The sequence below is a fragment of the Giraffa tippelskirchi genome, chromosome 4 (genome assembly GCF_054371585.1).
Source record: "Giraffa tippelskirchi isolate mGirTip1 chromosome 4, T2T-mGirTip1v1.2.pri, whole genome shotgun sequence".
Lineage (NCBI taxonomy): Eukaryota > Metazoa > Chordata > Mammalia > Artiodactyla > Giraffidae > Giraffa > Giraffa tippelskirchi.
The window spans coordinates 206060723-206076686 of NC_137278.1; the positions used below are offsets into that span (position 1 = coordinate 206060723).

The following is a 15964-nucleotide window of genomic DNA, read 5'->3' on the forward strand; positions in this document are numbered from 1 at the left end:
TCTTCCTGACCCAGGGATCGAACCCGGGTCTCCCACACTGCAGGCAGATTCTTTACCTTCTGAGCCACCAGGGAAGCCCAGTGCTTAGCTCCAGGCAAGAATTCAGTAGATGTTTAAGGAATATCCATTAGGTTGACAGAGCTGCATGTGCCAGGGTTAAGAGAGACCCCAGAGACTTCCCTGGTGGTCCAGTGGCTAAAACTCCATGCCCCCAATGCAGGGGCGGCCCAGGTTCAATCCTTGGTCAGGGAACAAGATCTCACATGCTGCAACTAAAGATCCTGCATACTGCAACAAAGATTGAAGACCCTGCAAGATGCAACTAAGACCTGATGTAGTCAAATAAATAAATAAATATTTTAAAGAAGAGAGAGAGAAAGACCCCAGAAGGACCCTACTATAGAAAGCAGGGAAGATGAGCAGGAAAGTGGACAAGGCAGGGCAGGCTGGGTAGGGGTTTGAGGGTGGAGCCAGACCAGGTCCCAGGGAGGAGCGTGTGAATGTGTGTGACTGCAGGGCAGGTTTAGGATGGAGCATCTCTTTAGTCTCTCTTTAGTCTCCCACTCTGGGCTTGAACCCAGGGAGAAGGCAACAGCATTCTGAAGCACTGAGATGTCGGGTATGAGTGCTGGCAGAGGGGCCAGACCAACCTGGGGTCAACTCCTCTGCCCCTCCAAGCTTCCTCATCTGATCCAGGGAGGCTAAGATGACCCACGGTACAGGCCGAGGCGGGGGAACTCTGGGTTTGCTTTGCATCACCGCGGTTACTGCACCTGGTCTCTTGTCTCCAGAGTCTCCTTCCCCTGGGGACTCAACTGCACAGACTTGTCCTAACAGACCCAGGGAGCCAGAAGCAACCTTGCCCCCACCCCAAACACACAATGCAACCCCCTCCATAGGAAGCAGGAGACTGTGGGGCTGCTGGAGCAAGTACGGGGCATTTGAGGCTGGATCCTGACTCGTTCCCAGGAAGCCAGAGTAGGGGGTCTTGAAAGTCCTGAGCCCCAGAGCCTTTCTTACCCACCCAGACACTAACAGGGTGGCTGTGAGCCAACCTGGCCACTAGTGTTCCCACCCTTCTCTCCCCACTGGGCTCAGTCCCTGTCCACTGCTTGGAAGGTCCCGGGCCCCACATGGTCAGAGCTGTCTGGTCTAGACTAGAGGCAACGGAGGAAGGGCATCCCTGAGCTGACCGAGGCATCCCCTGGCGGTGATAGAGGCTTCTGGGATGAATTATCAGAACCACCCTACCAGGGCTCACAGCCCCTGCCGCGCACTCCACAGGCCTGCATCAGCATCATCGATTGATTAGAGCTTCTGACAGCTTCCGTGGCCGGGAGGTGGGGTGAGGGGCCCCTGCTGGCCCGTCTGCTGTGTCTGGGCTTCGCCTCCAGCAGCCCAGCACAGAGCCTGCCTCTTCCCATCAGACAAAAGGGGACTGCCTTTCCAACACCTGCACTTTCATTGCCCTGCCTTTCCTGGTGCTGCGGAGGCAGCTACCTGTCTTTCCCAGTTTTCACGTATGTGACATGGGTCATGTACTAATTACAGGTGCTGGAAATTGGAGGGAAAAAAATCATTCTCCCTTTTCCAGCAAGAACCAGCCCTAGGGCTTCCCTGGTGGCTCAGTGCATAAGAATCCACCTGCCCATGCGGGAGGCACAGGTTCCGTCCCTGGTCTGGGAAGTTCCTACATGCTGCGGGTGACTAACCCTGTGCTCTAGAGGTCAGAAGCCACAAACTACTGAAGCCTACCTGCTCTAGAGGCCACGCTCCCCAACAGGAGAATGAGAAGCCCGTGCACCGCGACTGGAGAGTTGCCCCTGCTCCCCACAACTAGAGAAAAGCCTGCACAGCAGTGAAGACCAAGTACAGCCAAAAAAAATAAACAACAATTTTTTTTTTTTTTAAGAAGAGCCAGCTCTAAATCACCAGCAGAGGAAAATTTGCATTTGTTCTTTAAACAAATTGCTGTTAGGCTCTTGAGTCAGACAGAAAGAGAGACAAGTAAAGTGAAAGTTGCTCAGTCATGTCCAACTCTTTGCGACCCCATGGACTTCTCCAGGCCAGAATACTGGAGTGGGTAGCCTTTCCCTTCTCCAGGGGGTCTTCCCAACCCAGGGATTGAACCCAGTAAGGGGTTTGCCATATTCAGGAAGCTCCAGCCTCCTGGGGATGTGTGTGAACTGATTCAATGCCAGGAAGTCAGAGCAGTCAGAGAGATGAAGAAACTGTTTGGTGAGGGGGGGGGGGAGTTTTAGGGAAGGCTTCCTGGAAGAGGTGGCATTTGAGCAGGAACTCCAGCTCAGGATCAGAGGTGGGGAGTTTGACACCAGGGGTAGCAGTAGCTATGATTGGAGCATGGAAAGGACTTGGGGTGACTTTGGGCCAGTGGGAGCTGGTCAGAAAGGAGGGTGATGGACTCCATGAGGACAGAACTATCTCTTATTCTAGCCCCAGGACGGGGCGTGGCACATAGTCAGAGCTGGACAAATGTCAAAGGAATGAAGGAGTTGTAAGAGCTGAGGGGTCAAGCCTCCCACCTGTGGACAGCGGAAGGCACTATGAGCTTTTTACAGGTTGTAAGGCAGGGCTCCAACTTCATCCTTTCTCTTGTGGATGTCCATTCCTCCCAGCACTGTTAATTGAAAAAGCTGTTCTTCCTGTTGAATTATCTTGGCCTGTTTATTGAAATGAATTGACCATAAATGTAAAGTACTGCAGGGTTTTTGAGAGGGGAGTGACACGGTCAGATCTGTGCTATAGGAAGATCAATTTGATGGCAGAGACGGGGAGAGGCTGGAAAGAGGAGGGGTGGAGACTCTATACGCTCAAGGGGGGGGGGGCGGAATTGGGGAGAGGAGCAGTTCCCAGGTCAGCCGGGCTGGGGTGGGGGGACCTTGGCGGGGAGCTAGGTACAGAGATCTGCTGGATTGTGGCATTCACTGGGGAATCTGAATGGGGGTGAGGGGACGACAGAGAAAAAGCCTGGGCTCCTCAGCCTCTCAAGATCCACAAAGTGCTAAAATTAAACCCTCTCCACATATAGCCACTATGAGTGAGTTTTCAGGTAACGAGAGGATTGCAAGTGCAAAGCAATGCCAATTACAGCAGCATTACCCCAGATTACAAGGCTTCCAAGAAGCGGCTCATACCTCCAGGCAGGCTGTGCTTGATAATTTCCAAGGGAGGTTTGGGATCCAAGCATGCGGGCCACATGAAAACCAGGTCCCACACTGGGTACCGGCAGCTGGACAGGCCTGGCCTCATCCCCGTACTGACCTGCCTTCATTTCCCCAAGGAAACAGAGCACGGAGGGACAGGAGGACACTCCCATATCCCCACAATTCTGAGCAATACTCTTAAGGAAATTAGCCCCTTCATGGATACCGCCCCCCCAGCCCTGGGGGCACAGAGTTCCTCCTTGGCTCTTTTCTGCTTCCCCCGATGCCCACTCCCCTGCACACAGCTGGAGCCAGCCCAGCACTGCCCTTCTGTGCTAAGCGACCTTTGGCCAGGCAGCTGCTCTGAATCCTAGCTTCTGCTTCTATAAAATGGGGAGACGAGCTCCTTCCCTTTGTGGCATGTTTTCAGGATTAAACAAGATATTGTAGATAAAGAGCCTGAGCAGTAGAAGTCAGGACAACCTCCACGCATGGCGATTTGGCAGTGTCTGTTAAAATGGTAAATGTCCACACCCTGGGCTCCAGCAGTTTCTTCCCAACATTTCCTGTGGAGAAAGTTTTGCAGATACGTCCGAGGGTGTTCCCTGCAATATCTCCTATGAGATTGGAAAATCATAAACAACTGGAAAGGGCATTAATCAGGGCCTGATTGAATTAGGATCCATCAGTCCTGCAGACCCCTTCGCTGTAATTAAAGAGGCTGGCAGTTCCTACGTGCTGTCACGGGCAGATCCCCGCCACGTGGGGCTGCACAAACAAAGCAGGAGCAAAGAACACCTACAGCTGATTCCGTTTCAGCTTCTTGGAACCCCACACAAGCGCTATATATTTTATGTTCGTATACACGCATCTGTGGATGCCATAAACACACCCCGGAAGAAGAGAATATGACCAAATGACCCAGTGGTTACTCCCAGGGAGAGGACTGGGTTGGAGGTTTGGGAGATGGCAAGAACAAAAAAGAGAATTTCACTTTGCTGGAGGGTAAGTCTTTCACTGTAGTATATGCCTATGTCCCCTGTGGAGATACACACACACACAAAACACCTGCTGGCACCAAGTGCAGAGAATCGTAATGGTTAGCCTGACCCACGCCAGCCTCGGGCTTCCCAGGTGGCTCAGTGCTAAAAGAATCCACCTGCCAATGCAGAGCCTCCAGAGACTCGGGTTCGATCCCTGGGTCGGGAAGACCCCCTGGAGGAGGAAATGGCAACCCACTCTAGTATTCTTGCCTGGAAATATCCCTTGGACAGAGAAGGAGCCTGGTGGACTATGGTCCACGGGGTCGCAAAAGAGCCAGACAGGACTGAGCATATAACCAAAGAGGCCTGATCCACGTGCCATCAGGGCTCAGAGGCCACAATTCTGAATGTAGGCCAAGGGAGGCACCCTGGGAAGGAAAGTGTCTCAGTGCCTCCCGCCAATGTCCCCAGCTCTGAGTCTGGGTTCTGTCTGGGGAAGCCCTTCAGGTGGTCAAATGATATTCCCTGGAGGGCCGGAGAGAGGACGCTGTTAGCATGGCTGGACCAACGCCATAGCCCACCCCTCCCCTGCTGAGCGGTCTGCCAAGAAAACTATTGAACGACATAAAAATCCATCCTAGAAATCCCAGAGGCATCCTTGGAACGGAGTGTGGCCTTTAAATTAGAATGTGGGGGGGGGGAAGGCAGATTTGCCTGTAGCTTGATTTCAGGTGAGTGAGGGCTGGTGGCCAAGAGGCAACAGCTGTGCGCGGCCCCCACACCAAGGTCCTGCCCCGCACACCAGGGTCACGCCTCCCATACCGAGGTCCCGCCCCACACATCAGGGTCCCGCCCCCCACACCGAGGTCCCGCCCCCCACACCGAGGTCCCGCCCCACACATCAGGGTCCCGCCCCCCACACCAAGGTCCCGCCTCCCACACCAGGGTCCCGCCCCCCACTCCAAGGTCCCGCCCCCCACACCGAGGTCCTGCCGCGTGTTGTAAAGGAGACCCCAGCCCCACCAAGGCTTCCGGTGTAACCAGCACAGGTTCCCATGGAAACTCTACTTTGCAGAATCCTTTGGAAATCATTCCCCAGGAGAGGAAAGCACTTCTCACAACCACTTTGTGTTCCTGGGCTTGGTTTCCAGGAATGCTTTTCTTTAAGTGCTGCGAGGAACAGGAGCCGAAGGAGGGCTGGAGGCTGAAAGCGGCCCAAAGGGGCAGAACAGACCGTTTCTAAGCCACTACCCTGGGGAGGCCATGGAGGCTGAGGGTGTCGGCCGTACTGAGAGGTTTCAGACGCCCAGAGGTGCCAAAGAGGGTGGCGGGGCTGTGACCTAGAGACGGCAGGAAATCCCCAGTCGGAGCCGGGGCGCGTCAGACAGACAGAGGGCTGGCAGCTGAGGCCCTGGCACACGTCCGCCCGCCGTCTGAGCGGGGGCTTGGGGTACCGTCCGGGCAGCAGGAGGCAGTGCCCGAGGCCGCCGTCAGGGGCTGCCAGGGGCTTCTTCTACAAGCTCTAGGCCCCGGGGTCCACCCTCAGGATGGCCGCCATCCACCCTTCTGGTCTAAGGCCCTCCTTCAGGTGGGCTCATCTGTGGTTCCTCAGCCCCTCCCCTCGGGCATCCTCCTTGCTGGTTAAGAGTCTCTCTCTCTCTCCCGTCCCTCTCAAGGCTCCTTCTGAGCCTGAAACAACGCGCGCGCACACGCACACACACACACACACACACACACACACGTGTCTCCGTTTGCCTTGTACCCCTCTCAAGGCCCCTCCTGGGCCCGGCACACACACACACACACACATACGCACACACACGTCTCTGTTTGCCTTGTCCCCCCTCTCAAGGCCCCTCCTGGGCCCGAAACAACACACACACACACACACACACACACACACATGTGTCTCCGTTTGCCTTGTACCCCTCTCAAGGCCCCTCCTGGGCCCGGCACACGCACACACACACACACACACGTGCGCGCGCGTCTCCGTTTGCCTTGTCCCCCCTCTCAAGGCCCCTCCTGGGCCCAGAACAACACATACACACACACACCTCTGTTTGCCTTGTCCTCACTCCCGGGTCCTCCCTGTAGGGGAACCAAAGAGGGGGTCCCCACCCCCAGGGAGGCCCGCCCCTCATTTAGCAGCCCCCCCACCCCGCCCCACACTGTGCGGTGGCAGCCTGTTTTTCCTGAAGGCTGAGCGAAGGAAACACACACCCGCTGAGCCTCCGCAGAGCAGGGAGTTCCCCATCTGTCCGCTCCTGATTGTCCCTGAAGCCAGGGCTCAGGTGGACTTGGCTGCTTGGAGCTGGGGTTCGAAAGAGGCCGGCGACCACCCAGCCCCAAGCTACCCCCGAAGGCGGCTCCTCTCTCCTCTTCTCCACGCACTCAGTGTCCACTCGAGCCTGCCCTCCAGGAGCTCAGTTCCAGGCCCCTCTGCCCCTCCTCCCCGCCATGGCCGCCTGTGCCCCCTACCCCGCAATCATCTCCCGCCCCTCACCCCTGACCGGCCTGTCTCCGCAGTCCTGGCTCAGTCTTGGGGGCTGGAGGACGGGGGGCTTGGTCTTCCTGGCCCCAAGTGTAGGGGGTCTCAGAACATTCTCTTCTCAGTGTGCCCCCCTCCCCCTCCCTGCCTCTCTCCTCGCTCACTGAAGACCCCAGCGAGCACCCAGCTCGGCCACCACTGACAACATCTGTGTCCACAAGAAGGGTGACAGGGGAAGCCCTGGTGGTCCAGCGGCTAAGACTCTGATCTCTCAATGCTGGGGCCCTGGGTTTGATCCCTGGTTGGGGAACTAGATCCCATATGCCACAACTAAGACCCTGTGCAGCCAAATAAATAAAAATTAATATTAAAAAATAAAAGGGTGACGGGTCGGTCCCTGAGGGCCTGATGGGCCGCCCAGAAGAGCTTGGATTTTGTTCCAGGTGATGTGGGGACCGTGGAAGGTTTTGAGCCTGAGGACAGTCAAGGTCCCACGTATGTCTCACCAGGATCCTTCAGATGCCTCGTGGACAGGGAGCTGCGGGGGCCTGGGCCAGGGCGGGGGCTTGCCGTCCCTCCTGGCTCCCCGCACTACCGCTGGGGCCACGTGGAAAAGGCTGGTTGCCAGCCTGCGGGTCCGGGGTCCGGGGGTGCGGACGCCCCAGGGGACATCCAGATGGCCCCCTCCTGCTCTCGCTGGCTTTGGCTTTTCCCGGAGCGGTTCCTCAGCCCTGTGGGCCGTGTGTCTGCCTCACCCCAACCCCGGCCCTGGCCTCTGCGTCAGGCCGTGGGAGTCAGGAGACTGGATGGCAGCTTTGCTCGAGGCAGCTTTCCCCCCTAAATAGTTCATTAAACCGCCTTCTTGGGGGGCAGAGCCTCTGAGTCCCCACCCCCACCCCAGCCCCATAATCCAGTTCGGAGCTCTCCTTGCTGTGCTCAGAGGCTGGGCCTAGAACTGAGCTGGGGGCTGTCCTGTGAGCCCAGTGGGTCCTGTGAATCCAGGGGGCCCTGTGAGCCTGGGGGGGGGGTGTCCCATGAGCCCAGGGGGTCCGGTGAGCCCAGGGCAGGTCCTGTGAGCACAGGAGGGGGGTCCTTGAGCCCAGGGGGGTCCTGTGAGCCCGGGAGAGGGGTCCTGTGAGCCAAGAGGGGGTCCTGTGAGCCCAGGGCGGGGGTCCTGTGAGCCCAGAGGGGGTCCTGTGAGCCCAGGGGGGTCCTTGAGCCCAGGGGGGTCCCATGAGCCCAGGCAGAGGGTCCCGTGAGCCCAGGGGGTTCTGTGTGCCCAAGGGGGGCCCTGCTGCCCTAGCAGAGGGGCTGGGGCTTCTTCTGGACATCAGCCTATAGGCCCGGCCCTGCTCCTCCAGCCCTTCTATCCCTGCAGGATCTGGGCAGGGGGGTACTGACCTGCCGAGCTGACGGTGCTGCTCACAACCACCCTTCCGGGCAGGCTGGGGTTTGGATGCCCGGGCCCCTGAGGGGCCTCTGGGGCCGCCCTGGGTGTGGGGAGGGAGGATGAGCAAGCAGAGGAGGTGAGGAGGGGATGAGGGGAGCAGGGGAGGAGGGCGCAGTGCCTGCAGCCCTGCGCTCCCTAGCCTCAGCCCTGGTTCACCCATGAGACAGGCTGCCGCAGGCGCTGCTGAAGGTGAAAGTGAAAGTGAAAGTGAAGTCGCTCAGTCGTGTCTGACTCTTTGAGACCCCATGGACTGTAGCCCACCAGGCTCCTCAGTCCATGGAATTTTCCAGGCAAGAGTACTGGAGTGGGTTGCCATTGCCTTCTCGAGGGGATCTTCCCAACCCAGGGATCGAACCCCAGTCTCCCGCATTGCGGGCAGACGCTTTACCATCTGAGCCACCAGGGAAGCTGAAGGTGAGACGAGAGGTAATACGAACACACGCTCGTGCAGCAGAAAGGGCTCAGGATCAGACACTGAGGAGCCGCGGGCCTGAGCTTCTGCCGCACAAAGGGACCCCTCTGCGCTCCCCAGGGAGAGCCCCAGGAACCAAGCCATGCAGCTAGACTGGGATGGAGAGGGGTGGAGAGGGGTGGCCTCGGGCAGCTGGGCAAGCTGGGAAGGGACTGGTCTGCCCCGATCCCCAGGGGCCAGGGCTGGGGCCTAAGGCAGATGAAGAGGAGGAGGAGGGTGTGGTGGGGACAGGCCAGGTGGAGGGGGGCTCCGGGGAACCGGGCTGCAGGGAGGCACCGCTGAGGCCCTGAGGGTGGGGAGCTTTGAGGAGGAGGGCGTTGGGAGGCAGCAGTTGGCATGCTGAGTGTCGGGGCAGGCTGAAGGGGAAACAACCTTGGGGTCCTCGTGGGGGGAGGCAGAGAGCGTCAGTCTGTCTGGCACCTGTCTTGCCAGCACCCCTCCTCCCCTGCCCCGCTGATGCCCAGATCTCCCTCCTCACTTGCGTGTGCCCTAACCCTCCCAGGCCCAGGCCCCCAGACCGATGCCCACCTCCTGGGCCTCCAGCTCGGTCTCCCAGCCCAGCCTCCGTATAGTTCATTCTTGCCCACATCCCGTACCTCCCGCGCCGGCCCCCCGGTTCCACTTTGCATGTCTGCTTTGTCTTTGGCCTAACCGGGCAGGGGGCAAGGCATGGGGGGCATTTGTACAGTTGCTTCTTTATTCATCTACTCTGCAACGCATTTGCACACAGTGCTGGGTCCCTGCTGGAACCTCCTGGTGGCTCAGGCTGGTACAAGAGAGCCCGTGTGTCCCTAGAGGGTGAGGAGGGCCCCAGGGATGGGAGGTGTCCAAGAGAGCCCTTGGAGAGGAGGGAGTGCCCACCCGCAGAGGGAACAGCTTGGGCAAAAGCCTGGAGATGTGGCACAATTGAGGGGTATGACTGGGCTGCAGAACAGACATGGGGGCCAGCCTCTTAAATGTGGGGGTGAGGTGATGGGGTACCCCGGAGCCTCACTTCCAATACAGATCAAGTTCTTGGGGAGGAGAGGCTGCCCCAGGGCCTCTGATCCAGGGCAAGACCCGTGGACAGGCAGAGCTCATCCTAGAGATTTTCATAGACCAGGTTAAATTCACCGTCACCCTCAAATTTATGCTGTTTCTCCTGGAAAGAAAAAAAAAAGAAAGAAAGAAATGGTAGGGAGGGAAAAGATAAATTTGCACTAATTTAGTTTTAGGCAAAGGCAGACAAATAGATGACTTTCAAAGTGGCTTTGACCGGGAGCCCTGTCCTTGTCCCCAAGCCCACCTCACCAGCCTCCTCTCCCGTCCTCCCACCCCACACCTGCTCTCTGCCTTCCAGCCCCACGGGCCTCTTCTTTCCCGCCTTAGGCCTCCCCAGATGCTCTTCGCTCCTCTTGGGATGCTCCCAGAACCCTATCTGTTCCCCGATGACCTCCTCCTCACTCTACAGAGCTCAGCTCAGCATGCCAAGAGCCCCCTCCTCAACTCTGGGCTAGTCCCTCCCCGGAGCCCACTGTTCACAGATGCTTCTGTGTGTCTGTAAGAATCCATGACCCTGTTCCTGCAGACCCGAGGATGCTGGGGAACTGGGACAGGTCTAGTTGCCCTGGTCAGGACCTCAGGGCCTGGCATATGGTGGTCACTCCCTGGGATGGCCCAGACATCCTTGGGGGTCCCAGAGTGGGGGAGCCTTGCCTCCAGTCACAGCCTAGTTCAGAGATGATCATAGAAAGAGCTTTGAGAATAGGAGATTCAACAGACAGAGTCAGCCTACACCAGGGGGCTCAAGCACCTACGCCTCTCACTTCCTGATGGTTCTTCCAAGGTGCCCAGCCACGGTCCTTGAGCCCCTTGCACTTGATGGTGCCCAGAGTTCTGGTATAGATGCTACTTAACTTGGAACTCATTTGAATTCATGGGCAGTTGGCTTTGCAGGAAAGTGTCATGCACCCACTTGACAGATGAGCAAACTGAGGTTTAAGAGAGACTCATGATCAAGGGATGTGCCTTAGCCCCCTTCATGATAGTAACAGAGCCCTGTCCAGGCCAGCGCCGGCTTCCGCCAGCACAGTCCCCAGCCACCTTCAGCCTGGGGACAGCGAGAAGCCTCACACCCCTGCTTGAATGACTGGCGCCTACTGGGTCGCAGTACCACCTGTGATCCTCATGGCAAGTCTAAGAGGTGAATGGTCTCAGGGTCCTCGGGTTACAGATGTGGGCACAGAGGTTAGCCGCTTGGCCAGGGTGGCAGAACTGGAAAGGGGTGGTGCCGGGGTGGGGGGTAAACCCACCAGGCCTCCTAAGCACCCGGTCAGCCGCCTCGGGGGAGGGCTCTCCTTCAGCAGTGGGTGGCTCACCCCGCCTGGCACACGGTGGGCACTTCCCAGATGAGGGGCAGGACACAGGGAAGGAGAGAAGGAGCCAGGCTCGCTGCCCCAACCCCACGTACCTGGGAGAGCAGGCTCTGGGAGGCAGGCGGGCCACTGGCTTCACCCTGGATGCAGTCATAGACCTCGGACTCGCGGCGCTGTAGGTCCTGCAGGAGACCAGTGAGGTCAGGGGATGCCCACGGCGCCCAGTCTCACTCCTCTCAGTCACATGGCCACACCTTCGCACCCACCATTCCCTCTTGGGGCCACCTCACCCCTCCCCCGTTCGTAGACTGCCACTACTCTGGGTGTGCCCTGCCACCCCCTCCCACCGCCTCAAGCCTCTTGTGGAGCCTGTGCTCAGCCTGGTAGGCTCTCCAGGCCTCCAGCTTGCCGGCAAGAGGAAGGGCCCAGGCCCACACTCACTGTCCCTGCCTGTCCTTAGGGCCTCAGGCACCTGGCAGCCAGCAGTCCCCCGACATGACTCCCATGGCCAAGGCTCCAATAGGATGCTCTGTGGACATCCCCCCCATCACTCCCTGGACCAAAGCCCTCCACCCCTGTAGGTCTCCCTTGACCCCTCCCCCCCAGCCTATGCTCACAGAGGACCTAGGCTCACACTGAAATCACACTGTTCTCCCACAGAGGTGCTTCGTCTGTCTCTCGGTCACTGTGGCTGCAGCTGGGACCCTTGGAGAACAACCCTGAATGAGCTGTGGTGAGGGGGCTCCTTGCTCACCTGGGTGTGTGCCTGAGGGCCACACTGATTCGTGGTCCAGCTATGAACAGCTTGACCAGAGGCCTCAGGATGGTATGAATAGAAAAAAATGACTTCTTGTTTGAAATCAGACAAGATTAGGCTCAACTCTCAGCTCTGACACCTGCCAGTCACAGGCAACTGGGTGCCTCCCTATGCCTCAGTTTCCTCATCTGTAAAATGGGAATAACTGTGTCCATCTTGCAGACTCGGTGGATGATTAAATGAGATACTGTGCACAAAGGGCCCAGCACAGGGTCTAGTGAGTTACATGTGCTTAATAACGATTGAATGATCATCAAGGGAGGCTTAGTGCCTCCCTCCCCTCTCTGCAGTCACAGCCTAGACCCTCGCTCAGACCCGATGGGCACCAGGGTGGGCACTGCTCCTTGGGAGTTGTTGGAGCAGAGCCACCAACAGCCTAAGCAAGAGGCAGGAACCTTTCCTTCCCACGTGTACATGTCATATGGATGCCGGCTCGTTGCCAAGGAGGTGGTTTCCCTGGCAACAGGCAAGCAGGGGTTGCTGAGGAAGACTGGAGAGACAGGTGGTACTCTGATGCAAAAGAAGGGAGGGGTGGTAAGGAGGGGTGGGAGGAGGCTCCGAAGCAGCGGGGCATGAAAACCTGTGTAATAAACCATTTGGCACTTGGGAGACCCTCACTTCAAGGGCATCACACACAGGGATGGCAAGGCTGCCCTAGGGACCCCCGAGTCAGAAAGAGGGAAGGTCTTGGAAGAGGGGCTTCCGACCTGCCTGTGGGAGCAGGGAGGCCCCAGGGAGGAGCCCCAATTCCAGTGAAAGGCATCTTCCGAGACCTGCTCTGGCCTGTTGGGTTCTCACGCCTACCCAGAGCACCAGCCACAGCTGGCAAGCCTGACACACGGGGTGTGGGTCTCCCCAGCGGTCCTGGCCTCCAACCTCCATCCACCCAGTCCTGGATCTCCGAAGATCTGACAGCCGCCCTCCCACCAAGCTGGATGTTCCTGGTCACAGAGAGAAGCAAGAAAAAGGGCCTCTTTGCCAACATGTTGACCGAAGACCAGATCTCGGGCCCCACAGAGGATCCCCTTCTCCCTCAGGTCCAGTGCCCATGGGCCGCCCACCACATATTAGCCCAGAGACACCCGGAGCTGTCTCAGGTCACACAGCCTCTCTCGCCCTCCGTGCTGTGTGCTCCCACCGGCCTGGGCATGCGGCTAAGTGATTTCCAAACCAGAGAAGAGCATCCTGACCCCGGGCCCCGCAGGCCTCTGACCCACCCTGGCGGTGGTCAGGCTGTGGGCTGGAGCAGCTGCGGGGCTGAGGACAGGGCAGCTGCAGAAGCTGCTGCCAATTAGCAGCTGCTGAGTGAAGCCTTTGACAAGCCCTGACCTGCTGGGCTGCATCTGCATGCCGACTGTGACCTGCATCACTAGGCTGTGAAATGCAAGCAACCTGTCAACAGGATACCTTCCTGGCCTTCCGGGGAGGGGGGTGGTGGGGGCCACCTCCCTCCGCGGGGAGAGGGCCAGGCCTCTGAACCGGCTGCTGGGCTGGGCTGGGCTGATGCTGGCTGTTAGTGCTGGCCTGGACAGTGCTGGGATGCGCCACGCTGTGGTGTTGTGCTTTGGGCTGGGCCTGGGCTGAGCTGGGCCTCTTCCCTGGGATGCAGGCCCTCCGAGCCCTTTGCCTCCCGCTGCCCTGTATCGACAGTGGTGCTGAGCTGAGTGGTCGTCAGCCCTGGCAGAGGGGTGAAGTCAGCGCCGAGGCCTTTGTCCAGGTGGGCTGAGGCCACAGTCGAAGTCAGTGACCCTGGACCAAGACCTAATCTGAGGGTCCTGGACACTGATTCCCCCAGTAATACCCGCACCTGTCACCAAGGAAACACAAGAGCTCTGTCTCATGGACACCTGAGATTTGCCTGATGCCCTCTGGGGGCTTCCCTTGTGGCTCAGCTGGTAAAGAATCCGCCTGCAATGCGGGAGACCTGGGTTCGATCCCTGGGTTTGGAAGATCCCCTTGGAGAAGGGAAAGGCTACTCACTCCAGTATTCTGGCCTGGAGAATTCCATGGACTGTAAAGTCCATGGGGTTGCAAAGAGTCAGACACGACTGAGTGACTTTCACTCACTTCACTCTGGGGGCAGATCTGGGAGCCCTGTTCAGCAAGGATTGATACTCAGGAGAGACCGAGCACTTCTGCTCTAGGTCAGGATCCTGGCATGTCTGAAGCAAATGGCCCACGACGCTAACAGGAGTCTGGGAAGGCAGGGCTGGGCTAGGCCTCCAGTGAAGGCCTCATGTGCCAGCTGAGGAGCTGGCAGTGGGAAGTCACTGGAGGTTTCTGGGTGGGAAGCGACGGCATCAGGGGTGTGCTGGAAAGGCCCCTCTTCCTGCCAGAAGGATGGGGAGGGCTGGAGGCTGAGCGCGAGAATGAGGGTGCTGGGCCAGGCGGAAACTGGAGCAGAGCTGAGGGGAGGTGTCCAGATGCTCCTGGAATGTGTGAAACTACAATGCTGACGCCCCACATCCGCCATGGAGCGCCCACTCTGCCCAGCACGGAGCCCCCAGGTAACCCCAGGCACCCAGGAGCTAAGAGCAGGCCTCCACTCAGCTGACTGCTGAGCGTCTGCTATGTGCCAGGCCCTGGGGCCCCAGACAGACCACAGTCAGAACGTAAACAGTGGCCATGAGGGCAGTGGAGAGACCTGGAGAAGGAAGGCAGGGAGGCTGGGTCACGGCGAGGGGGGGTGTCGGGAGGGAGGTGAGGAGGTCAGAAAGGCCTCCCTGCAAAGCTGCCCCCTGAGCAGGGAGATGGGAGCAAGGGAGGGGCCCCACAGACAGCTCCAGACAGAACCCCGGAGCGCGGGGCACGCACACAGCCAACACCAAGGCCCTACCACAGGGTGGACTGTGGTCAAGCCTGGCGTGTCTGGAGAACAGCAAGGAGACCAGTGTGCCTGGAGCAAGTGAGTGCCCTGGGGGGAGGGCCTGTGGGCAGAGCTCTCAGAGAAGAGTCAGGGCTCCAGTGCCCACTTGGAGTGAGGCGGAAATCCACCTCACTAGACGGTCATGAGAATGTGATCTGCAGACCTCCAGCTCCAGGGATCATTGGCACCGACCCAGGGCCCCGGCTGCTGGGCTCCGAGACCCAGCGCTCTGTGTGTACAGAGGCCACACCCCCCTGGGCTGCCCCCAGCCAATGGCTGAGCCCAGCAGGGATGCCATCCCTGTCTCTCCTGTCCTGGGAGACCCCCGGACCCCTCTGACCAGGCTGCCAGGGTCCTTGCTGAAGCTTCCCTAGACCGTGCGGAGGTCAGCACATCCTCTCTGCCTTCCTTCGCCCTTTCCTTTACTCAGAACCAGGTCTGCATCAGTCGGACAGCTCTCCCAGTCATTTCCATTTGCTTTCACAGGTGGTTCCCCGAATACCACTATCACACATTTACTCCTGCCTTGGTGTCTGCTTCTCAGAGGACCTAGGCTCACCAAGGGCTCAGAGCAGAGCAGGATGGGACCTATGTTTGGAGGGAGTGACTGTGCTGCTGCTGATCGGAGCACAGACGGTGGGGCTAGGGTAATAACGGGCCAGCTGATTAAAAATCAATTGCAGGGGGACTTCCCTGGTGGTCCAGCGGTTAAGACTCCACGTTCCCAATGCAGGGGCCTGGGTTCAGTCCCTGGTCAGGGAACTAGATGCCACAGCTAAGACCTGACACAGCCAAATACGAGAAAGAAAGAGAGAGAGAGAAAGGAAGGAAGAAAGAAAGAGAAGCCAAATGGAGGGCTCCAGGCAAGAAATGGTGGTGGTTCCCACCAGCGGCAGCCCTGGAGGGGTGAGAAGATTCAGATTCCAGATATGTTTGAAATTAAGTTGTGCTGATAGATCTGATAGGAGCAGTGATGGAAGGAGAGAAGGAAAGGACAGCTTCAAAATGTTTAGCCTGAGCAACAGGAAGGATGGAGCGACCATTCACTGCATCAGGAGGACTGCAGGAAAAGGTAGTTCCATGGATGAAGAACCAGAGACTGGTCTGAGAGGGAAGCTGATGAGGGGTCCAAATAGAGCTGGTTCCGGTGTTCAGAGGAGGTGTCTGGGCTGGACATAGAAATGAGGGAACTGTCAGAGTGTAGACGGTCTCAAAAGGTTGAGGCTGCATGAAATCACCCAGGGAAGGGAGAGAAGCTCAAAGAGAGAGGGCTCCAGGCCTGGATTCCAACGTTTAGAGGTCAGGATTCCTCTGGTTTCTAAGAAGGAACCAGTGAAGGAGGCTGAGGATGTATGGCCGTGAATCAG

General features: G+C 58.4%; 1 protein-coding gene and 1 long non-coding RNA gene across 4 annotated transcripts in view; both read right to left on the reverse strand.

The window, feature by feature from the left end:
* Window positions 1-2430: 2430 nt before the first annotated feature.
* On the reverse strand, window positions 2431-5189 carry LOC145544718 (uncharacterized). The gene is made up of 3 exons (XR_014081591.1): window positions 5130-5189; window positions 3156-3730; window positions 2431-2681 (listed from the first exon to the last, which is right to left on the reverse strand). It is a non-coding gene; the product is annotated as an uncharacterized LOC145544718 (long non-coding RNA).
* A 4050-nt stretch (window positions 5190-9239) lies between these two features.
* The window catches only part of NFAM1 (NFAT activating protein with ITAM motif 1), a 36421-nt gene continuing 29696 nt past the window's right edge, over window positions 9240-15964 (reverse strand). For all 3 annotated transcript variants that reach the window (XM_081587800.1, XM_081587802.1, XM_081587801.1), the window contains 2 exons: window positions 11010-11096; window positions 9240-9701 (listed from right to left, as the gene is read on the reverse strand). In XM_081587800.1, coding sequence (XP_081443926.1) covers window positions 9642-9701; window positions 11010-11096 — 147 coding nt within the window. In that variant the 3' untranslated portion in view covers window positions 9240-9641. The remainder of the gene's footprint in view (window positions 9702-11009; window positions 11097-15964) is intronic.